This window comes from Lepisma saccharinum, chromosome 27, assembly GCF_977018435.1.
Source record: "Lepisma saccharinum chromosome 27, izLepSacc3.1, whole genome shotgun sequence".
In the NCBI taxonomy this organism is placed as follows: domain Eukaryota; kingdom Metazoa; phylum Arthropoda; class Insecta; order Zygentoma; family Lepismatidae; genus Lepisma; species Lepisma saccharinum.
The window spans coordinates 39,615,428-39,640,538 of record NC_139255.1 but is presented as its reverse complement, the minus strand read 5'-3'; the positions used below and the strand labels follow the sequence as shown (position 1 = coordinate 39,640,538).

Here is a 25,111-nt window from a genome sequence, read left to right as displayed (position 1 = left end):
AACGCTATTGTGGTGATTGTACTTGTTTGACCTCTGTGAGTATAAAATAAGTCATGAGTGTAAAGTACTACTAGGAGGCGCAATATTTTCGAAGGGGGTGGGTATGTACTTAAAACCAGTGTGACCCTACGATAGCATAAGCGACTAACGATGCCACTTCATAATCAAGCGCTTCCGGTTGAGGTGCATTGCGTAATTATTGGAACCCCACTTTAAACTGTAGGTCCAGTCCCGATTAGCCTCTAAGCATAAGGAATTAGGTGATATTTTTACAAACCTGAGGCTCTTTAGAATCTCACGTAGTGCCACCACGGCAACCGAGCGCATTTAGTGGTCTACTCACGAATTTGTCAACGAAAGTTCCAGGTTCGAATCCCGTCCTGGACACGAGTGTTCCTTTGTGAACACTTTATCAGTAGTACCTTGTCACAATGTATCCTGTAGCCAGAAGTGGAACAAGAGGCAATGCAAAATAAAGATACAAATGCACAAATACAAGTATTTTGGCACTTTTCCACCAACCCCTGATATACATGTTCAGTTCCATACATTGTTCTCTTCTATTTGTATATTTTGAATTTTTGTGCCACGAAGAAAATAATTGCCATGACCTCGTATAATATGTCCATGGAATGGACAAGTATGGAACAAATTGAAGACGTGTGTGCGTGTGAAACTCTTTGGTCAAGGTCCTTGGTTTCGAATTTCAGATCGAGCTTTAATGTTCCTTAATTAGCCACGGAGAAGTTGTGTGGAGGAGCATGGTGCTGGTGGTGAGTTATTTGTGATTTGCGCTTAGGTGTGGAACCACGTTTCGTTGTGTTTTGGTGCAGAATGAATGGTGAATGATTTCGTTAGCCCAGGTGGTAGGGGGAGGTAAGGATAAATTTAGGGTAAAAAAATAATCATAAATTGAGTGTGAAAAATGTAAGGACTAGTGTTGGGCGATATTGAAAAAATATCGTTCAGGCGATATCAACTTGACGATATATCGTCACGATATTTTGGCGATATGTATCGTGTCGGCGATATATCGTCACTATATTTTGGCGATATATATCGTGTCGGTGATATATCGTCACCAAAATTTGGCGATATATATCGTGTCGGCGATATATCGTCACGATATTTTGGCGATGTAAAATCGTCTCGGCGATATATCGTCACGATATTTTGGCGATATAAAATCGTCTCGGCGATATATCGTCACGATATTCTGGCGATATATATCGTGTCGGCTATATATCGTCACGCCATTTTTGGCGATAAATTGTCACGACATTTTGGCGATATATCGTCACGATATTTTGGAGATATATATCGTGTCGGCGAAATATCGTCACGATATGTGGCTATATATATATCTTGTCGGCGATATATCGTCACGATATTTTGCGATATGTATCGTGTCAGCGATATATCGTCACGATATTTGGCGATATATATTGTGGAGACGATATATCGCCGATATCACGATACGGAAAAAATATCGTATCGTCTGTGACGATATTTTCTTGACGATATATATCGCGTGGGGAGAGGGCGTTGTGAGCGTGTCGTTAAATCAAAAGATACAGCAGATAACGGTAGAGAAGAGGAGAAAGCGAGTGGGCCGAGCAAAGCAGTGCGCGTTGCTTCAAAGGGCTGGTAGCTGCAGTCGCGTTGCATTGCTGCAAAAGGCTGGTAGCTGCAGTCGCTAGAGTCAATCCGTCTCTCTCACACATTCATTGGTCGAGCTCTCTCGAGCCTCTACTTGCGCAGTGGACTTCTTTTCGTTCGCTTGCTCCACAAATCCTTGGCGCCGAGTATAGTGTCTCGAAAAATATCCGATCTTTATGTTCTTGTTCTCGATTACTGTACCTAGTCTCCATTTTATATGTATTACGCTCGGCGACACGAAATTAGTCCCCTGGCAAAATTTGTACCATTGACATGTCGGCGACTGGGGTTTTGCCCACAAGTGGATTTCTTCGGAGATATGCTACAATGTACGATCTTGCTTTGCAGTTCGTATTTGTAATATACGCGGAACAAAAATGGTACCAATATTTGTTGGATTTTGATTGGAACTCCATTAAAGGAGTGAAAACGGTGTTTTTTGTGGTTTCTAAATTTACATTACACAAGTTCATAGTGTTTCACAAGAGCAAATATTTCGCAATAAAATCATTACAATACAGTAAAACCTCGTTAATCCGGACCCCGGTAAGTCGGACTTCGCTTAATCCGGACAGGCAAAAGGCAAAAAACCAGGATGCAAGGTTTTAAATGTGGCTAGAAGTCAACAAGAGAACTTCCCAAAGAAAAGGCAGTCAACCACTGATGAAATTCTGTTTCCCGCAGACTTTGCACTGTACTGTATAGTGTATTTAGGCCTATGCCCTTTAAATACACCATAATAAACGTGTTTTGTTGCTATAAATGGAGTTTTAATGCACTTTCTACTGTTCTTTTAGGTTATTTCAGTTAATCCGGACTTTCGTTAAACTTAAACAGGTCAACTTATCCCCCCATTAGTCCGGATTAACGATGTTTTACTGTAATAGAATAGTTATGATTCGTTTGCTTTATTTTATTTCGCTTTTCTCCCACTTTTGGCTAATCGCGCAGATGGGGATGAATGCTGATAATATGAGATCGACGGAGGGAGAATGACAAACATGTGGACGACACAACACGAGCCCTACAGATGAGTTCAGACGCCACAGTCCCGCTAGTCTGCAAGAAAGTATTTGTTGGAAATATGACCGACAACTGTCGATTTTCCTTTGGAGGGAGGATTGACGTTTAGGCTAGGCAACGCTGCATGGCTCGTTTTGCGTTTGCTGTATGTGGCAACAGAGCATTTCTGCCCAGACACCTAAATTCGTGACCACTGATATAGCCATACAACAGTGACGGGAATACATTTGTTTAGAACTCCAAGAGCGTCGAAGATCCTGATAGCTACTACAGATATTCCCGATTTGTATTTTCAAACGACATAAAAGTGTAAAACATTGAGGCACCTCCCAAGTGAAATTTACCTAGGTTCACAGTCATGGACTTTTATCTGGAGCAAACCTTGTTTGTTGTTTGTGTAAGCTGAACGGGCGATTGAATAATGGAAGCATTCAAATTCTAATCTCTTAGCTTTGTTGGCTTATCTTCAAATTGCCTGAAAGGCCTTTCTCAGCCGTGATTCACTCGGTTTGTGCCAATGTTTGTTTTCATCTAGCTGCTTCACATGCGTGTTGTAGTGTAGTTGTGCCTTTCTGGAAAACCAGGTTTGATTTCAGGGGTGTGTGGTTTTTTGGCAATTTTCCATCAATGTCCCTCACTCAAACTCGCATCGCCTGAGGCCCACCCACGGGATATGGCCATGCTTATCTATAAGTATTAAGTAGTGGAATTCCGAGAACGAATAAACGTATCCCTTTGCATGTTTTCGGTTCTGAAAGAAGATAGAGCTCTCGCGTTCCTGAGCGGTTAGTAGTAATCGTATCTTTATCATATATCCTATCGCTCGTGCGGCTGTCCCGTGTTCGATTTTCGATGGAAGAAAAGATAAAAAAATCTGTGTTGGCTCAGCCCCGTTTCCATTACCACAAATTTGCCGCGCAACATGACGCGCAGCATGTGACGCGGCACGTGCCAAGCATTTGTTGAAATGGAAACTGTCTGCAACATGCCGCGGCGCAAGTGCCGGGGACAAAATTGCCCCAAACGACTTTGACGCACAACATGCGCCGCGGACAATAGAAACAGCCTGCAGCAAGTTCCTGGGGCACGGGCATGCGCACTAGAGTATACCACGACGCGACTACAGTCTCTGGTCCAACAAGATTTAATAACAATTCAAAATCACTTGCAGTCATTCTTACATAGTTTTCGTATCCAATTTGAAGACGAAAGTCTCTCATCAACGAGTTTTCGCTAGGAAACTTCTAATCCACCATCTAGGTTGTTTTCGCCTCTTTTTTTAGAAGTTCATGGTACGTTCCTGCCATAACCACAAAACCCGCCATAGCTGTATTGTCCATTTTTACGCAAGTTAAATCACCACCAAATTATTACAATACAAGAGAAGAAACACTGACTACTCTAAAACACTGCACAACTCTACACTGCGGTCCAGCACTCAGTGTTGTTGCGGGCGTATTTTGCAGAAGTAGTTTTGAATTGGAAACAGTGGACTAACCAGAATAAAAAGGGCAATATTGTCCGATGCGCGGATCACGTGTCATCCAATGAAAAGTCACTTGACCAAGCCTTGCCCCTCAAAGGGAAGTCGCGCGATTGATTGTAGTGTTTAACGAAAATAATATCTTCATTTTGCTTGTCCTTTTTCATATTTCTTCATTTCTTACATTTTGTATTTTCGCGAAAAACAGGTAATGCGACGTCTTAATCTGGATATTCTTTTCAGTGGTAGGACGAGATATAAACCAAATTGATCCTGTGATATCTACCCACTCTTTCATTAATTAACCATGTGCTATTTCTGAAAATATATTGATTGATTGAATTAGGTTGTTTTACGTCGCTTTTCTGCCACTCTGCGACGATGAGGATGAGTAATGATAAAGGGACACACACAAAACGCCTATCCCCAGGCTGGGATTCGAACCCGGCGTCCCTGTCGTCGTAGCGCGCTATGCTAACCACTCCGCCACGGAGGTCTCCTTCTGAAAACAGAATTCTTCATCAAGAGTCGACGTAACTTGCATTAAGCTAATAAGGAAAGCGCAACTGAAGTATGCAGACCTCACTTATCAGTTGTTATGAAATTATTAGTAAGAATAAAGATGTTTGTGAGAGTGCGTGCGTGAAGAAAACAATTAGGTGCCTGCATACTGTTGTGCCTGGCGTTTACCTCCACCGCGTTCTGCAATCCGATTGGCAGTTCGACGAGGATGTGGCGGTGAAGTTGCAGACGGCCGTCTGCAATCATTAAGTACCAGCGCTGTTCAATATTTCAGTGAACAAGAAGTGTTTATTTCTTTTGTCGCACGAGGTGGATGTGAAGTTACTGTTCCATGTGAGACGACTGTTGTTTAATCAACTTTCCTTGCTTCGAGTTTCGAAGAGGATAGTTTGTTCACTCTTTGGTTATTGTTTGATGTCGTGGAAATTCACACCTCTCCGCAAACATTTAGCTGCAACTGAGGCGAGCGTTGTACTATTAACTTTTGATTACGGAGCCCATTTTTCAGGTAAGCCCCCAGTGACAAAATGCAGAGTTTAATTTAGATGACTGTAGATCGGAGGCTAATTGCCCTATACAGACGAACCAAGTACCGATATACGCGAAATGAACCATAGATTCGGACTACATACAATTTATGCACATTGAGTGTATCTATGGTTGCGGGGGAGGAGAGGAACCGGAAAATTCCAATATTTCTGAAGAAATATTGGGTTCCCCCCTTCCCTGGACAACAAAGTACAGGACATTGTGAAAATACACATGGAAATGATCGCAGGCATGTTTGGGACAAGAAAATAATTGCACTATTATCATGTGCAATAGAACACCACTTGTATCACCCAAACGACATGTCTGTACGTTAATGACTCAAGCCTAGGTTTTCAGCGAAATGCAGAGTTATCTTGAAAGGACTGTATATCGGAGGCTAATTGCCGTTCTCGACCCCTTACTTCCGCCCCCTTTTGCCGACACAGAAAGCACTTACGAACTTGCTGCTACCGACAGGAAAACTTTTCCCAACTCCAAGTACGTCTGCATTATTGTCGTGGAACAAACATTCCGGCCTTTATTGTGCACAAAAATGCTTTTTTTCCCAAAGAAAGCCGCCATTTTCACGTTTTTAAAATGGAATAACAATAAATTTCCAGGAACCTGCAACGGTCTTTACGCCGACATATGTGTTAACAATAATATATAAAAATATCGCAATTCCAGCGAATAATAGCAACATTATGACGTAAAAACTACATATCTATTTATAGATACGTTCGGTAAAGCCCAGGTGACCACGTATCTATAAATAGATACGTTGTCATGTTCGTACTTTTAATGTCATAATGTTGTTATTATTAGCTGGAATTGCGATTTATATATATATATATATATATATAACCAAATGGTTAAAACTTATACCTAAAATATTTGGGGGAATATTTCGTCATTACTTAGCAACTGCAAGGTACACCCGGGTTTTATTTTTAGGATTAGCTGAACCTGGCGAATTCTATCCCGTTATCCCGTTATATATATGTGTGTGTGTGTGTGTGTGTGTGTGTGTGTGTGTGTGTGTGTGTGTGTGTGTGTGTGTGTGTGTGTGTGTAGGGGAGGGGGTGCCCATACCTTCCGTGGCATCGCCTCTGATACATGCCAGTATTCAGACAAAATTACACCTTTTGTCTGTGTGTCACCTTGTGGTCAAGGGGTCTCGGGTTCGATACCTTGTGGAGGCACATAGTGGGTCGAATCCAAGATCAGTGAAGTTGTTCTAGTGAAGGACGATATCGGAAATTTGATATCGTCAAGATATTTTTTCGGTATCGTGATATCGGCGATATGTCGTCTCCGCGATATATATATATCTCCAAGTATCGTGACGATATATCGCTAAAAATATCGTGACGATATATCGCCAACACGATATATATCGTCAGGACGATATGTCGCCCAACATTAGTCTGTTCATAACAGCCCCTTTTCCGCAAAGGAAGGGGATCGTAAACTTGGGACGTCACTGCCGAAGAAAACTTTCCCTCTGCCTTGACAAATTCATTTGTAAACGGCGTCGAGGTGTCAATACTTTCCAATTGAATACTCATTATATCATTTATTTTATTTGTGGATCATGGTATGGACATAGGCACTTATCTAGAAATAAAATACGGGGAGGGTCCTCGCACGCTCGTCAATTGTATCACGTGTAATAATACGAAAAAATGTGTTTATTAATATTACAATATCTACTAATAATACTATATTATATCATAAAGAATAGCCGTCCGGTTCTGTGAGCGATTGCGTTACGTGGTCGACTTTCGATCTTCGATCAGAACTTTCGTGGTCGAACCCGTCCTGACCATACCTGTCCGTGAGTGTCCCTTCATCAATTTAATCCACTTATCCCCATCGTCGCGATTAGCCAAAATGTCAGAAAGTGACAAAATAAAGAAATAGATAAAGAATAGGTAATACTTGTAAATAATTACGGATTATTATATGAATAGTAGCAGGGAGCTGCGGTGGTCTAGTGGGTAGGGCGTCTGACTGCTACAAGACTTGGATTCGATTCCTGGCGTGAATGATCTAAGGTCGGTATTTATCCGGCTTTGACCCGGCATAAAGTGGCTCTGGGGTTCTCTCAGCCTCAAATAAATGGGTACCTGGGGAAACCTAGGGGAAGAGGGGTAAAAGTCCGTGGGAGCGTGATCACATGACCTCTAAAATGACCTAGATCGAGAATGTGTGGAGCCCTACTCCCATCCCCTAAATGTTCTTTCATACCACGGGGAACTTTACCTTACGTATATATGAATAGTAAGAAGATGGTGTAAGAATACACATGTAACAATACACATACATTATCTATTATTTTTAGTTAAGACCACTGATTTTTTTTTTATCAAAAAAGTGTGTTCTTTCTACCAAGAAAATTAGTGTAAAAATAAATAGGAAATTTGTAGATCAACGAAAAGGATAGTTTCAAGTGATGAAAATAGATGTTCCTGATTATTATTTTTTGCATATAATTATAACTTATCATCATCATCATGCTTTAAGTTTTGCAGACTGTCAATTCAAAACTAATTCATCCCAATCGAATCCTTATGATCATACTGTAATCAAGTATTTTGCTCTTTCGGGAGGGGGGGCAGGGGGCGTATTTTGCTCTTTCAGGGGGGCAGGGTGTGTGTAGATCCCCCCGGTCCCTCCATCTTAATATATCATTGTATACAAATACTCCAATAACAATTGCATAAATATAGGTCTGTATACTAATTGAAAACATTCTTCCCTACTCCTGCCTCCAATCATAGGCGTGCGCACGGTGGGGGGCAAGGGGGGGCAATTGCCCCCACCTAATCATGGACGTCTGCAGATTTTTTTCCACGGAGGGACAAAAGGAAGGTATTTTTCCATGGAGTATATTACCCCGATAATAGTGTTGCCCCCTCAAAAAACACCACTTAACTTTAAAATTATCGAATTAATGTAAATTACTATGACTGAAATCAAATTATATGTGGAAAATATATACTTTTAGGTTGACATTCGATTTCTAAGGGGGAGGTGTGGCCATCCTTGGCCCCCTTCCAGTCATCCATATCCCTCCTACATTATTGTACTTTCACCTAGAAATTTAGTGGAGATGGAATCTTATCATGGTTATTAAACGATATTATGCTCTTAAAGAAAATTAAGTATTTTCAAGCCGATTAAGGTTCCAAGGAACTACGGGGGAAAGGGTTGCAGTGGCGAAACGACAGGAGAGGCAATGCCCTTTGCCTTGAACGGAAATCAATTCTAGGGGGCAAGGGGGGCAAACATTGAGGTAACAGAAAGCAAGACTAGTAGAATCTAAGAGTAGCAGGACAAAAGTATGCTTAAGATGGAATTAGTTTTCACGTCTTTCTTGCATTATTTCTTCCAGATGGCCAAGAGCACCTACTGGGGGATACAGAGGAACAATTTCACCCTTCGGTATCAAATTTTATACAAATAAAAATACGAGGGGCGTATTTTAATGATTTACACTTTATTTATTTATTCAGGTCCCATGGTCCACCATTCGAGAAGTGAGGACTGGCATGTGTGAACACCGGGAATCCTTTTTGGGCACTGCTGCCTGCAGTCGGTAGACTAGACTCGTAGCTTCATATGCCAGTCCTCACTTCTCGAATGGTGAAACATGGGACCTGAAAAAAAAAAAAAAAAAAGTTTAAATCATTATAGTACGCCCCTCGTACATTTCATAAAATTTTCTTGCTCGCTTATCTGCTTTTCTTACAATATTGTCAGGTTCAGAGCCGTAGCTAGGGGGTGGTGGTAGTTGGCCCTGGGCACGGAACGATCTAAATGAAAAAAAAAATGTAAAAAAAAATTCCATGGCGCACCATAAAAATTTTTGTGCCATATTAAATCAATATTTTTTTCAGTTTGCAAAAATTTGGATGTAAAATGTTTCTTGCTTGCTTCGCTCGCAATTGTTTTGTTTTCTGTAATACATTGTAAATTGCTAGAGGTAGAAGTTCAAGTACTTCAGACTCTTGCAGCTAAACAGTTTTGCCTTAAATGCATGAACACAATTCTTTGGAGTAAAAGGAGCATGGCACATTTCAGAGACAATTTATTTATTCGTTATGGTGCCTCTATGTTGCTGCATTATATATAATATATACACACATACATATATTCATCAATGCAATGAAACTAAAACATGAGATAAAATAAGGTTTTTCTTTCCCGACTGAAATTTCATCATGTCTTTTGCCTCCCCCTTAATCAGAGGGTCTGCACACGCCTATGCCTCCAATGCTCTTCCATATAGAACAGCTGGCACAGGAAGGCAAGTATTTCCGTGATGAATTCTGTGACCTCGGGGGTTGAAGTAATGAAGGGACTGTTTCAGGCAGGGAGGACTACTATGATTCAAGGAACCTTGGGTCAGATCCCAATTTAAACTGTAGGCTGTTCTGATCTGAGCATAAGGGGGACTTAGAAGTAACTTGGAACATGAACACCTTAAGATTAAGCACTCAATTTTATTTTTCATATTTGTAGCAAATCACGTGTCCGTCATCGGTTGAATCCCCATCATCAATGAAAAGTAATTTATTCACCCAAAAATAAGAGAAAAGGTCCTCTCTTGAAATGTAGCATTAGAATAGTTAAAATCTAGACAATTGATAATGCCCAATTAATTTGCATACTAATAGCAGAAATAGAATTGTAAATATGACTTGTATTATTGTCTTTCCTGAACTGAACATGTGTGGACTAATTACAGGTGTGAGGTATTCTCCGGTACTGAAATTTTGTAGACAATTCTATTCATTGATTGTATCATCTTGTTTACACATGTTAGGAAATCCCACTCAGTTTAATGGTACTGGAATAAACTTTTATAAAGATATTTGTACATAATAGATGTAGAGACAAAGAAAGGAGGGAGATTAGTTCTATGTACTTAGCAGTTGCTCTTAAGATGGTACAAAAAGGAAAGGTTGAATTTTTTTTGCACTGTGATATATTTCACAATATATTGTCTAAGTGTAATGTTTCTTTCTTATTTGTTCCAGGTTTTTCATCTCCGAGATATCCGTTGTGAAAAGCCCCAGTTTTTGTCCAAGTCCTTTTTAGGATTTCTTACCTTTAATATCATTACGTATTCATTGTTGCTGGCAGAATTCATAACAATACAGGTTGCCAACACAAGTGTGGAGGAGAAGGTATGTAGAGAATATGAATGTGTTTATTTTTTATTTCTGAAAGTCAAGTATGCTTTATTCTCAGATACATATATGTTACGAGTAATTTCAGTTCACCATAATGGTAAATGCACTAGCTCTTTAAAGCTCTCTTTTTAAGAACCTGATTAAATCGGTTGAGAAACAATTTCTGAGTTATATATAGCTACATATAAGAAAAATTCAAAATCATAGTCAAAGATGTGAAGTGTGTTAATGTCAAAAGTTTTAAATTTTTGTATTTTTGTGACAATTGTTTTCTCTCCTTTTGTCATTTTATGTTGAAGTTGATGCAGTATAATGATAAACATGCAATCTGTTCTGTTAACATGTAGTTTCAATCTTGAAAAATTGTAAAATCTTTTGATTTAAAATCATCAAGTTCCAGGATTGGGAATTGTGATAGACATGATTTATTTAAACAGATTTGAGATTGGTGATGTAAATCAATGTGTAATATTGTGGTGAACACTCAGTCTAACGTAACTGATTATGATCATACAAAATCATTCAATATGTTACATTCAATAAGCTGTTAATTTCAATTGACTGGAGGGATATTTGAGAAATACTCCCCTTGCGAGTTGAAAAGATAAATTTAATATAGATAAATTTTCAGTCAGTGGTGATTTTAATGATTTTCAGAACTATAGTTTACAGTGTGAGTTTATAAATGCTAGATTTGTTTTTACAGAAAGTTCTTCAAGTGTAAGTTACTATAGTTATCCCTTTCTTTCATTTTCTTTCCAGAGCTTCTACACTCATGTTTTCAATGGATGTTATGCAGTTTTGATCTTCATTGTGGTGGTGTTTTTCCTGATTTATGGAGTTGAAGTTTATTTTAAGGTAAAGGAAACAACTTTTTTTATTCTTGTGAATTACTTGTGGACAGTGAATATCACCGGAGAACTGAAATTGCACAATATAAATTCTGCCTTTCCCCACACATGTGTAAAATAATTTTACAATTATTTGCAAGCAATTGCACATATCTTCTGATTTGCATAATGTATGTACCTCATACTTAGAGGCACATATTTTTTTTTGGAAAAAAAAATCTACAAAAACAGTCAATTATGAGTTCAAAAGTGGTAAATAAAATAAAATTTTCGTGTTATAGCGGTGAAAGAATGGATCAAAAGCTGTATATAAAATGACATTTTAGTTTTAAAATTGTGAACATTATCCAAAATTTGATTTTGAAACTGCACTTATTACAAAGAGAACAACCCTTCTAATGGGACATTTATGTAGTTACAAGAGTATTAACTTCATTTATTTATTTAAGTATTTGTGGGGTCAATTCTTGCTTCTCAAATAATTACAGCAGAATTAATCAATTTTCCGTGAATTGCATAACTCACAGGATAATTCAAACTTCAGAAAGTGTCGTGTCTGTAAGTAAACTCTAAATTTCGTGTTTAAGAGTCTATTTCGCATTTTACAGTTCATTTCGCATCATTTCATGACAAAACAGGGTAGGAAGATGCACCTCGCACCTTTCAGAAACATTGTAATTAGAATGTGTTATTTTACATTTTGTGTTTTCGTCAAAAACAAAATATGCATGTCCCTACTCATTCTCCTTTTCAAAGAAGAAAATATAATAATAGAACTTTTGATGCATGTAGACTGGAAAACATGCATTGATTGGCTTTCATGTATTTAGGGACCAGTTGACAGCTGTTCTATCCTAAATCTTGCTCTGAGATAGCTTAAGTATGTATCTCCCCCACAATCAGGAGGCAAGTTTTGTAGCTGGGGACAAAGCAAGATGCACTTTTGCACAGAACTTGATGGTTTTTGAGTCATGCAGAGTTTTTTATGCTGGAAGCATAAACGTTTCTGCCTCAACATAGTTTAATTCTAAGTGAACAGAGCAGATTTGTATGCTACATGAGCAAATTATGTGTTTTTAAAAAGATAGGTTAGAATTTGCATTTTATGTATTATCTTCTCATGAGCTTTAGTTACCTAACAGGGAAGTGTCTTACAGAATATTGATAACCGCTATAACAGATCATATATGCATGCATCATGCAACAACATTATTGGCGAACTGTGAGTAGATTGGCCTTAATGTGTGCATGCTATTATACTGACTACATACAAACATTTCATGCTAATTAAAGAGTTTGGAATTGTTTTTTATTCGCTTCTGTGAATGAAAGTTGTATTTTTTCATGTCATTATTAAAATGGATAAATTGTATCTTTTCTGTTCGGATTGTAGGCACCTTCTTCAGGCACTATTACAGTTTTATTTTCCCATTGTGTCTTATTTGTGTGCATTGTGTAATTCTACATTCAGGAGAAAGTCTTTTAATTTCAGTAATTTGTTTAAACCAAACATGTTCTATTTTTAAAAAGCTATTAAAGGATGAAAATTTTACATTGTGACAATCCACAGAGACATACACTGCTCAAAATAATTAGGGGATCAGGCAGAAATAAGTAGGGTATCATACCAGATATCAAAGCTCATGTAGGCATACTAATACCATATCCTTTATTTCATTCTGAGATTAGTTACAGCAAGATATGCTGCCATGATACCTAATGTTAATGACATTAATGACATGTGACGTGATATGACAATTAGAGCATCAGTAGGACAGCACACAAAAAAGCACAAAAACAGACACAAACACTACAGCAACTCTCCTCTAGTACGGTGTATGTTTCCCCTAACGGCCAATATTGCTGCACACCTGCGTGGCATGGAATCAATGAGCTGGTCAATGAGCTGTTGGGGATAAGTCACTACTCTGCCAGAAGGGCAATTTCCAGCCCTGCACGAGTTGTGGGAGGTGCTGATCGAGCTGCAACTTGTCGGCCTAGTGCATCCCAGATGTGCTCGATTGGATTTAAGTTTGGAGAGCAAGCTGGCCAGGGTGGACACTCGATACCCTACTTGTCCAACATGTCGTCCACCAACCCAGCTCGGTGTGGACGAGGATTATCATCCATGAAACAGAAAGAATCACCAATGGCACCAGCATAAGGCACGATATAAGGTCGGAGGATCTCGTATCTATACCTTCGAGCTGTCAAGGTGCCATCGCGGATGATGTGCAGGTCCGAATGTCCACCAATAGTGATTCCTGCCCACACCATCAGTCCACCGCCACCATATCGGGAGCGTTCGTTCACAAAAGCTGGGTTGTTTCGTGTTCCGCATTCCTTCCAGATGAGAACACGTTGATTGTCAGGTTCCACACTGAATCGCGACTCATCAGAGAACAGAACAGACCTCCATTCGGCATGTCCCCAACCACGATGTTCCTCTGCCCAGTTTCTACGGACTCTACGATGTTGTAACGTTAATGGAACACACACCATGGACCTACGTGCATAGAGGCCACTTTCATGAAGACGATTCCGGACAGTTTGCGATGACACTCTGCATTCCGTTGCTGTTTGCCAAGCACATTGCAGTAGTGTTGCATTCTGCCTCCTGTTCCGACGGGCTGTGATTAAGAGTTAACGGTCTTCCCTCGATGTTGTTGGTGGTGGACGACCTTGGCCTTGTCTTCTGCGAATAATTCCTGTCGTTTCAAAACGATTCCATAGTCTGGAAATTACACTTTGCGACACTCCAATGGTGTGTGCTACCTGGCATTGTGACTGCCCAGCTTCTATCCTTCCTATGGCTCTCCAAGCCATAACTTCCGGTAAATCACATTGGTGTGGCATTGCCTTTCTCACCTGAACCTTTGCCTCCCCCAACTGAACTGTATCGCTAACCAGAGACGACTAGCATACAACACCAGCACGCATACACTCCTCCACTCTACCCTTTGATATCTCCAGTGCAAAGATTACATCATGTTTAAGGCACTGGAACTTTCGTTTATGGGGCTTTAGCAGCTGATTGTAGCTCGTACAGGCGCTGACAACATATCTGGTCTGTTCCCCTACTTATTTTTGCCTGATCCCCTAATTATTTTGAGCAGTGTATTTCCACATGCAGTTAATAAAACTGCTGAAACTGTAAGAATGTTGATTTTAAAAATATATCTATAAATTAATGTAAAAATGAATGTAATGATAATGACTGAAGGATTCTTTTTTAAAGATAGATGTAGATTTAGACTTTAACAAAAAGTCCACAGAGGTCAACAAATGAAAAAGACAGAGGATAAAGTAACGCAGTTGCTTCATCTAACCTGAAAAGGATCATTACAATGCTTGGAACATTGTGATATCCCGGGATAATATAGAATCATTAAAGCACATGCCCAAAATCCCTGTAATTTATGCAAGTAATACCGTGCGTCCATTTCGATCTGCAGCCAAGAGATCGGGAGAAGCCGACATTTGCGGCCTGTAATGCCCGCTTATTTTTATAGACATATGCAGACATTTATATAAATATTGCAAAACGATCACTAACCTGTGTTATAACATGCAAAAGTTCTTCTGTAATTCATCCAAGTTCTGCTCTTATATACACAAATAAATACGCTATAGAAATGATGTTAAGAGCCACAGATAAAAAAGCATTTTAATCATGGTTTTGATCAGTAACGTCCTGCTTAAGTTTATATCCTTGAAAGAGTTTTGTGGCGATGGGAATCGTTTGGAGGTTTCGAAGGTGCAACACTGTATCAGGATTACACTGCAGACGAAACCGATAAAAGTGAATGGTTTTCGTGAGCTTCCTCGCAATCCGAAATATCCGAGCTCGAGTTTTTTGTTCCTTCGCGACTAGATGAAGACAGAGTTGTAAATATAGTGGCGAGCAATGTAAACCAAGAGCATGTTAATTTCGTACTGTGCGCAAGAGTGTTATTCTTGGTTACTTGCAGTTACTTGTTTGTGTTATTGTAGTGTGTATGTGTGACGTGTCAGTGAGACGATTGGAATGCCAGCCGCAAGATTCACGTTAGAACAAAGATTTTTTATGTATGACACGTACCTACGTGAAAACAAACTCGTGTAGAGACGTGTGTAGGTAATTTGTACAGAAATTCCCATGCGTTTCAACTCCACACAGAGATACGGTTAGATATCTTGTCCTTAAATTACGAGAAACTGTATCGTTAAATTTTAAAACACCTAAGCAAAAACGACACATTCTAACCGAATCAAAACTCGATGATATTGGTGCAGCGTTAGAACGTTCTCCAAACAAACCTCTACGCCGTGTTTCACAAGAGGTGGGCGTGTCAAAATCATCGGCACATACAGTCACTAAGCTACTAAAATTAAAACCATACTCTTATAACACAGGTTAGTGCTCGTTTTGCAATATTTATATAAATGTCTGCATATGTCCATAAAAATAAGTTGGCATTTCAGGCCGCAAATGTCGGCATCTCCGTCAGTGCCACCCGCCACGCTTCTCCCGATCTCTCGGCTGCAGATCGAAATGGACGCAAGGTAGTAAAAAAAATAAGTGGCAATACAAGGTGAACTATTTTTTCTCTCCAAGGTAGAATATAAGTTGTAGATATTTCAGGGTGTTTTTAAATAAGTCCCATTTTTCTCCTGACTGCACAGTTGAAGTTTACGTTCAAACAGAACTAGCTGTTCGTAAATATTGATGTTTGATGAGTAGAATATAAATTCTGTTCAAGATCCCTTAACATCAGGTATCTTGTGTTACTTGAGGTGTTGGTGAGATCTAGCCAGAAGCTTAGAATTTCTTGAATATGTAATGCCAGTTTGCTGCTCAATTTGTGTTTACAATATGCCCAATAGAAATGCAAGTCTGCAATTTAGAAGTGCATGTAGTTGTGAATAATACCTCTACTATTTCCTTCTTAATTTGTTCTGCATCCATGATTTTTACATACAACTTAATTATTGTAATTCCTATGTGTGTTGTGAATGCTTGTTTGTTAACGTACTTGAGTAGGATGATTTATTAAAATTCGTGTGTGTATTTGTAGAAGTATCCTACATAGCTTGTGTGTAGCTACATACCGTGTATTTTTTTCATAGCTTGGCTAGTATGAGCGTTAACTAAATTCATATTGCAATTTGAATGCATTCAGCATTTTAACATAATGTGTTTAGCTTGCAGTAATGATATATTTTGCATGTATTTGTGTGTTTAAACATAAAGTGCATTTTGCATTTCAATTACTTGTGCAGGAGATGAAGCCTGATTGTAAGTAAATTCTATTTCCTAACATGTATATGTCCTTTGTTTATTGTAAAATACATTTTTGGATTTGCAAATACTCAGGACAGAATTTCCATGTTGAAATTTCCGACAGGTACGAGGAGGTTTTTTGTGCGATCATGAAACGACTGTGACGGCTATAGCAACACACAATCGCACCCCATGTGATGAACGAGAAACTGAAACTGATCCTGCAGTTACCAAGCTTGTTGAGCAAGAGGCATGTAGTTATTTTTTTTTCAATTTTATCTACCCACGTGGTTTTCATATTGCACACACAGCTTTCAAGTAAAATGCTCTGTATAATGTATTAGATATATCATCCTGCATGCGTGCAAAATCACGGCTTTACCTCGGAAGCTTTCATAGAATTCAGATCTTCTACGAATTAAAAAGTTGTCAAAGTTTCTAACATTGAACATGAATTAATATACACACAGAATGTACTACACATAACGGTTTATTTGATTTGATTAATTTCAGTGACCACTGTCATCATCCAATTTGGAACTTTTAGGTATCAAGTTTCGAGGAGGATGGTGTCATTAATTGAATAAAGTAAACCATTATGTGGATACATAAGTACATTTCATGTGTGTCAATATCTTACCACATCACGAAAAGAATTATGTTATGTAAGTTCTGCCAGGGCATCCTTCCTTCTCACAGGTGTGCTTTAATCCAAGATAAATATTTATTACTGTTCATTGTTAATTTAAATTATTCATTAAGTAGGATACTTAGAGGCACATATTTTTGTAAATAAAAAAAGCAAAATTTCAGAAGCGGTAAATAAAATGAAATTTTGCTGTTATTGCGGTGATAAAGAGGAATATAAAATTACATTTTGGTTTTAAAAACGTGAATATAATCCAAAATTTGATTTAAAAACTGCACTATTACACAAAATAAACATATCCCTTCTAATAGCACATTAAATCATTACCAGAATATTAAGTTTATTCCTGTATAAAGGGGTCCATTTTTTTCTTCTCAAATGTTTGCAGCAGAATTAATCAATTTTCCATGAATTGCATAACTCACAGGATAATTCCGACTTCAGAAAGTGTCGCGTCTGTATATAAACGGTATTTTTCGTGTTTAAGAGTTTTCTTTCGCATTTTGCAGTTCATTTCGCATCATTTTGCGACAAAACGGGTAGGAAAATGCACCTCACACCTTTCAGAAACATGAAAAATTAAAATTACAATGTGTTATTTCACATTTCGTGTTTTCAACAAAAACGAAATATGCATGCCTCTAAGGATACTGTAATATCATGGACATGTGTTACTCTGATAGTATATGTAGAAGCTGCTTTTCACTTTATTATTTTACCTCTTTCAACACCAAGCTCTCATCTTATTTTCATTTTCGCAATTCTTTCTGGTAAGCACTTCTAATTGTCTATATTTTTAGTGCAGTCACTTTACTGACTGATACCCCTCTAGAATATCCTCTCTGTATGTATGAGGGGTCACACTAAATACATTACCCTTTTTTTAACATTGATATTACTTATATCTGGTACTGTCTTCTTGTTAATTTTGAAACCTTGGCAAGATGAAAAGCAGTGTGTTTTTCTGAATAATTTTTTTCCTATTGTACTCCATGATTTTAAGACTTTTATAGATAAACGTGCAAAATGGTTGCTGCTTAAGAAGTGTAGGTAATAGTCAAACAGTTCACTCAAATAATAGTAGTGGTAGGCAGTATGATGTATGACAATGAATTTAAAAAAAAAATCCTGTACGTCTGTTTAACATATGATTAATTACACCTTTTAGAATCATTGTGGTAGTTGTCAATAAGTTTTATAAAAATGTTCACTCCTTGAACGAAGACCTGAATTTCATTTGTGTAATCACATCTCATTCATGCACTGCCATGTTGGTGTGATGTACAAAATTTCTTGCAAAAGATAGCTTCTATCGCAACATACTGAACGGAGCATGTCCTTATGCATTAAGTAGAATTGCACTGCTTAAGATATTCAGATTGTTACTAGTGATGCTGACAATTGCATTATATTTCACATACGAGTTGTCACGTATGAAAGCTTTCATGGTAAGTTGGTTAGCTGCCTGATTGGCAGTCCATTTTGGACCTGGCCTTTGCACAATAGTTTTCCTTTATGAGCCTCTTTTATGTCCATTTCATAACCATTATGTCATAGTTGTTGCCATGATTAACAAAACTTGGCAGAATAGCAATGGAAATTAAGATAAATGAGGACTTTACAACTTTGAAAGCATATAGAAATTTATTCAGATAACTTACAGAGTTGGTTGACGTGCCATTGCAAAGCAAAACACATCAAGTTTTGACTCCCGTAGTTCATTAGTCCCGAACTCACCCACCAGTAGCACTGTCAACATTGTTCTTGAAAATAGCTATTTTTTCTGGTGCAGAATGTGCTTCACTGTGTGTTTTGGTTTCACGAGATGCAATCAGCAACAGCAGTGCAACGTAAGTTTTGTAAGGAGTATCATAAGGTGCCTCCTAGTAGGTCTGCAATTTACTCTTGCCACGAAACCTTCGTTGAGACTGGTTGCATGGCCACCTTGCTCCCCAGATTTTTTCTTGTGGGGTTTCATTAAAATCGGGTGTTTGTACCACCTTTACCTGCTGATCTTGCTGAGCTGAGACTTCGAATTAACGTTTCAGCTGCAGAAGTGACACCTGACTTACTGGTGAAAGTCTGGAATGAAATCAACTTCAGGTGGGCTATATGCTGCATTACAAATTGTAGCCACATCGACCCAACATGAATGTTATGACAAACTTGATGTGTTTTTCTTTGCAGTGGCACCTCAACCGACTCTGTAAGTTATCTGAATAAATTTCTATATGCTTTCAAAGTTGTAAAGTCCTTTTTGGATCACCATGGGAATTATTTAGGACATATTTGTGTCTCACTGTGCTTATAGAACCATTTAAGTGTTCAACCCCTTTAACTCCAAGTAAATATAATGGATTTAAAATAAAACGGCAAACTTTTTTCTGTTTTTATATTGAATGTTACAAGTGTGTGTGTGTACATACACTTTATTCAAGTATTCAAAGCATTTTACTTGAAATTGCTTCTGGTAATACTCTTAAAGGATTTACAACTCTTAAGGCAAAATTGTTGAAGATACAAAGGTAAGCATTGTAGTTCACAGATTGTTTTGAAATTTGGATAACAGCATGAGAGTAATTTAGCATGTTAAGAAAAGTAGAAATCTTAGGAGCTAGTTTTTGATTTTGCTTCTACATGCATAATTAGCGACTTGATCAAAGCATAAACACCAGTAACACCATTTCAATCATAATTACCTGTCCGGTTTGGAAGAAAAGGGGAGGGATAGAAATGTAAAAGGAAACATTCCTTTACTTGGAAAAAGCATAACAATTTATTTTACCTTCTTCTCTCCATATTATACAGGGTGTCCACCGTGAGACTCCCAACATTTGAAACAAATATAGTGGAAAGGGAAATTTTTATATCCTCATTTCTATACATGAAAATGATAATGTAACTCACAAAGTTTTCAGTGTAACTCTCAAAATCGGTCTACTTGCAGTGGATCGAACGATCTCCACACATTTTCTACAACCTCTTCCTGGATGCTGGGTTCCAGCGGTGGTGCCAGGATTATCTTGAGGGTGCGATGTTGAAAATAAAGAAAAATTAAACATGGATGCATGTTTAGCCACCAAATCAAATACCACCACACAACCTATGCATGCTCATTTGGAATCACCATTTTAGAAACAATTTATTGTTGTAGCGCCACTGCGGTTCTAGCATGAACTACAACATTACCACATAAAGTTTTTGAGTTTCTGCTTCTGCTCCTATTGGAATCACAACAGTATTATCTGAAATGAAAAAGAAATAAACTTTGAAAATGTTGGAGTCTCATGGGGGACACACTGTATTTTGAAGAAGCAGCAGGGATAAGATCATTATGCACAGTTGTCTCACTAATGCTTTCTAAAAGTGTGTGTAATCACAGTCCATGTTACCATTACTTACAGTGAATGTTTGTTGTAGTGCTTATATTAGGGCTGAGCTAATACCACTGTCACCTTTATACTAGGGCTGAGCCGATACCGATACTCCCACCGATACCTGAAAATTGTAATAATTTAAATTCCCAGTGGTACCAGTACTTAAACTTGGTTAAACAATTTAACGTTCTTCAGAATACATAAAGAAATTATGTAACTATTCCATTATAACGATGTACTGTAAGTTTAAATTACTCACAGGTTCACATACAAGATAATCCAAAATGAAAATTGCTGCCATTTAATTCTCAGCTCCACTTTTGCTAGTATTACAAAATTATGTGTTTTGCGTAATTTACAGGATATATAATACTCCACAAAAATGCCACATGCGGTGTGAGGGGTCCAGGTATTACATATAAATATCAACCACACTTCCATGTAGTACACCCTGGATTTGCAGACTAACAAAGCTCTGACATTTGGACCCATGCCCAGGATAATTCTCTGTGGAACTTGTGTTGTATGTCATCCATATTTGTTTTCTTGTCAATTTTCATCCTCATCTTTGTAATTAGCCAGAAATGGCAGAAACATGAAGTAAAATAAATGAATTCAATCAATCGGGGCATTTTGTGGACTCTGAAAGATACCTGAAAAGCATCATTTGGTACCTGCGATAAAAATCCAACATTCTGGATCTGATATCAGCATATTGGTACTGTCTCAGCTCTAGTGTATATCCCTATCCCTATTAAGTCTCAACAGAAAACTGGAGGTGCTTATTGGATGAGCAATCAATTTTATTAAAATGAATCAACAGTGTTTAGGAAACTCTCACCAGTCACTGGAAAATTTATCAGTTCCAGTGTCTGGTGAATATTTGTTATGTCGTCCTCAGTTTTTATACTAACCCTTCTGGTCATCCCTCATTCCATCCACATTTTTTTTTATAAAGATTCAAATTGATTGGTCAACTAAAATTAAATGCAGATGCAGATCGTGTGAAAAGAACAATTACTTTGTTTCTCAGCACCAATACAGTGACAATTATTTGTAGTTTTTGTAGTGAATTCTTAAAGTTAAGAGTTTGTAATAACAGGCATTGGTAACTATATGCATAGCACCAAACAAAATCTCTTACTTGAATTTTGATTTTGGGCCACCAATCATGAATACTGATGATCGGCTACTGCTGGTTGTTTTGGTCAGGCAAGAGTACATTTTGAAGATGCATCAACTAGAAAATGATACATTTAGCTTTAACCACTTTAAAATGCATCATCAAATAATAAAATTCCTGATGAATGATCTTTATACAAATACGATGTCGTATGTCGGATATTGCAGGAGTGATGCTAATTTGTTTCCAGATTCATTTAATTAAATTAAAAGAAGCGAAAGGATGCCACATTTCCATTCTTGAGTCCAATGCTGGATGGAAACATTATAATGTGTTTAACAGCTGTTTTCTTCTCCCTTCTTTAGTTGAGGGGTGCTTTTGCAGATGGACCTCCTAAGAGAGTTGACACTTCACAGCTGCATCAGTCAAGACTTGGATTGCTTTCTCAAGCATTCATGCTTATAATTATCGTTGGGTTTCTCTTCAGTGAAACTTTAAGTGAATTTTGGAAAAAGAAGTAAGTTCTCTTTCTATTTTATTATTTTGTTTGTGTAATGTATAATTGTTTTCCTCCAGTCAGTACAAGTCCGTATAAACCAATTTAGATAGCAAATACACACTGTATAAAGAGTTTTAAGGTTTCACTATAAAAATGACATTGCACCACTATGAAAGTTGCATGTGATGTATTTGCTCATTTATATATGTCTATACAGGGTGGTGCAAAATTCCGTTTACAACGCTTGGGAGGTGATTCGACAAGTAAAAACAAGGAAAAAATGCCATGTGAAAAAATGTCGAAATCGGCACCGTTTTCGAGTGACAGGCGTGCGAAAATCTCCTCACACCATGTTTATAGCACAATAACTCAAGAAGGAAGAAAGATATCAATGTCGGATTAAGAGAATACAAAGAAAGTCGTGCCTGATGAATACAATGGTGCAGCAATTGAGGCTCAGTGTAAATTGCGCAAGGAGACTCTCAAAGAAAGTGGGGAATCCCCTGATGGAAAATACAGGAAATTTACTACTATTTTCTACATAATGTTGAGATCGGAATGTAGGCAGTAAAAATGACGACGTATGTCCACATGTCCTACTACTGCTGGGACACCGTCCCACACTCGGGAAATAGGAAATTCACCCGAAAATGACGCTATGCCGTCAGATTACGCTGAGATTGATTTCAGCTAATTGATACAGAAAGCCCCACTAGAGGCGCTGTGGGAGTGTAGGTCACCTGTTACGTATTAGTGTTGGTGGATACTACGTAGAGAGTGTAGTCGACCGTTGTTCTTCCTGTCTGTTCTGCGTGTCGCAGCGTAGGGTTTAGTCTGGCGTGTGTGTGTGGTTGAATTGCTTCAAGGAATATGAAGCATGGCGTTCGTATCACGAACGTTTTCCCAATAGGCGGTTACCAGCACATGCACTCTTTCAAAGACTTGATGCTCGACTGCGTGAAACTGGATCTCTACTACCCCGTAGGTGGGATTGTGGAAGACCCCGCACTGTGCGCACTGTGCAATTTGAAGAGGACGTGTTGGACGCGATACGAGACCGTCCTGACACCAGCACACGTGTCATTGCTCGTATGCAACAATCCCACCATAGCAATATGTTCCGCGTTATTCAGGAGGAGGGATTGCACCCATACCAATTGCATAAGGTGCACTACATACTGCCCACGGACTTTCCCCTACGCATGGATTTCTGCCAATGGTACGTGCAACAAACTCTTGCCATTACAGATTTCCCAACAAGAGTTTTGTGGACCGATGACGCAATGTTCACCAGAGACGGCATGTTCAATAGCCACAACAGCCACGTCTGGGATATGGACAATCCGAATGCAATCATTGTGCGCCATCATCAACATAGGTTCGCAGTGAATGTGTGGTGTTGCTTAGTAGGTGACCACTTGATAGGCCCGTACATTTTGCCCTCTACTTTGTGTGTTGGGAATAATCGGGTGTTTCTACATGACGTATTACCTGAACTTTTGGTAAACGTGCCACTGGCAGGCAGACAACGTATCTGGTTTCACCCCGCGGCGCCCCCGCACAATTCGACCGGGGAGCCAGGGCCTTACTCAACGATATTTACGGCGATCGTTGGATTGGCAAGGGTGGACCTTTACCGTGGCCACCTCGTTCCCCCGACCTCATACCACTGGATTTCTCTGTGTGGGGAGAAATGAAAAGGCTCGTGTATGGAACCCATGTGGAAAGTGCTGAGGATCTCGTTGCTCGTGTAAGTGCCGCTGCTGGGACAATTGTTGACAGGCCAAAGGTATTTTCGCTTACCAGACAATCAGTGCTTCGCCGATGCCATCTTTGTCTTCAAGTCAATGGCGGACTTTTTCAACAAAGTCTCTGAGTATACCGGTCTTTGTGAGCCCCTAACAGCATAGCATAGTGTCCTTTAGTGAAAGGTGCGAGTGAAGATGCTGGAGATCGCTGTACTTCATACCATCGATCTGCATGTGCGGAGGTTGTGCGCTTCTCAGTGGAATCCCTTCAAGATGTGCTGTGTCCGGAAATGTTACATGCCATTGTGTGCGTTTTCTCGCCATTCTCCTTCTTCATTCCTTCGAGGATTACCCACTTTCTTTCTGGAGCTCTCTTGTAGTATGTACAGCCTGACGACATGTGGCCATTGTTTAACTTTTGTTTTTTGTACTTCAAAGTAGTGTGTCAACATTAAGGTATTGAAAACGTTTTTTTGGTGTTTTCTCGTATTTTTTCCATTTGGAATTGTGTCCCAGCAGTAGTGGGACATGCGACAAATTGGTTTCTTTTCTTCTTCGTACCGCAATGTGAACCGTGTACAACAGGAAATTTGCAGTTATTTTCCTATTTCCCGAGTGTGGGACGGTGTCCCAGCAGTAGTTGGACATGTGGACATACGTCGTAATTTTTTACTGCCTACATTCCGATCTCAACATTATGTAGAAAATAGTAGTAAATTTCCTGTATTTTCCATCAGGGGATTCCCCACTTTCTTTGAGAGTCCCCTTGCGCAATTTACACTGGGCCTCAATTGCTGCACCATTGTATTCGTCAGGTACGATTTTGTTTGTATTATTTTATTCCGACATTGATATCTTTCTTCCTTCTTGAGTTATTGTGCTATAAACATGGTGTGAGGCGATTTTCGCACGCCTGTCACTCGAAAACGGTGCCGATTTCGACATTTTTTCACATGGCATTTTTTCCTTGTTTTTACTTGTCGAATCACCTCCCAAGCGTTGTAAACGGAATTTTGCACCACCCTGTATAGACAGACATATAGAGATTGTTAAATTTTATCAATAAGCAACAATGTACAGTTTCCACACTATATCTAGTCTGTATTTAGTAGCACAAAATGGATTATTGTGAACACTGTGGAAAAATATGGGAGAGATTGACCAACCATTTGCAATTTGAGA

At 38.8% G+C, this 25,111-nt stretch overlaps 1 protein-coding gene across 2 annotated transcripts in view; it reads left to right on the top strand.

Annotated features, from left to right (window-relative positions):
* The window catches only part of LOC145980386 (uncharacterized), a 117,616-nt gene that overhangs the window by 57,093 nt on the left and 35,412 nt on the right, over nt 1-25,111 (top strand). Inside the window, exons 5-8 of one of the 2 annotated variants that reach the window (XM_083113452.1) lie at nt 10,264-10,413; nt 11,182-11,277; nt 16,658-16,783; nt 22,048-22,199. In XM_083113452.1, coding sequence (XP_082969578.1) covers nt 10,264-10,413; nt 11,182-11,277; nt 16,658-16,783; nt 22,048-22,199 — 524 coding nt within the window. The remainder of the gene's footprint in view (nt 1-10,263; nt 10,414-11,181; nt 11,278-16,657; nt 16,784-22,047; nt 22,200-25,111) is intronic. The other variant, XM_083113453.1, reaches the window with a different exon arrangement.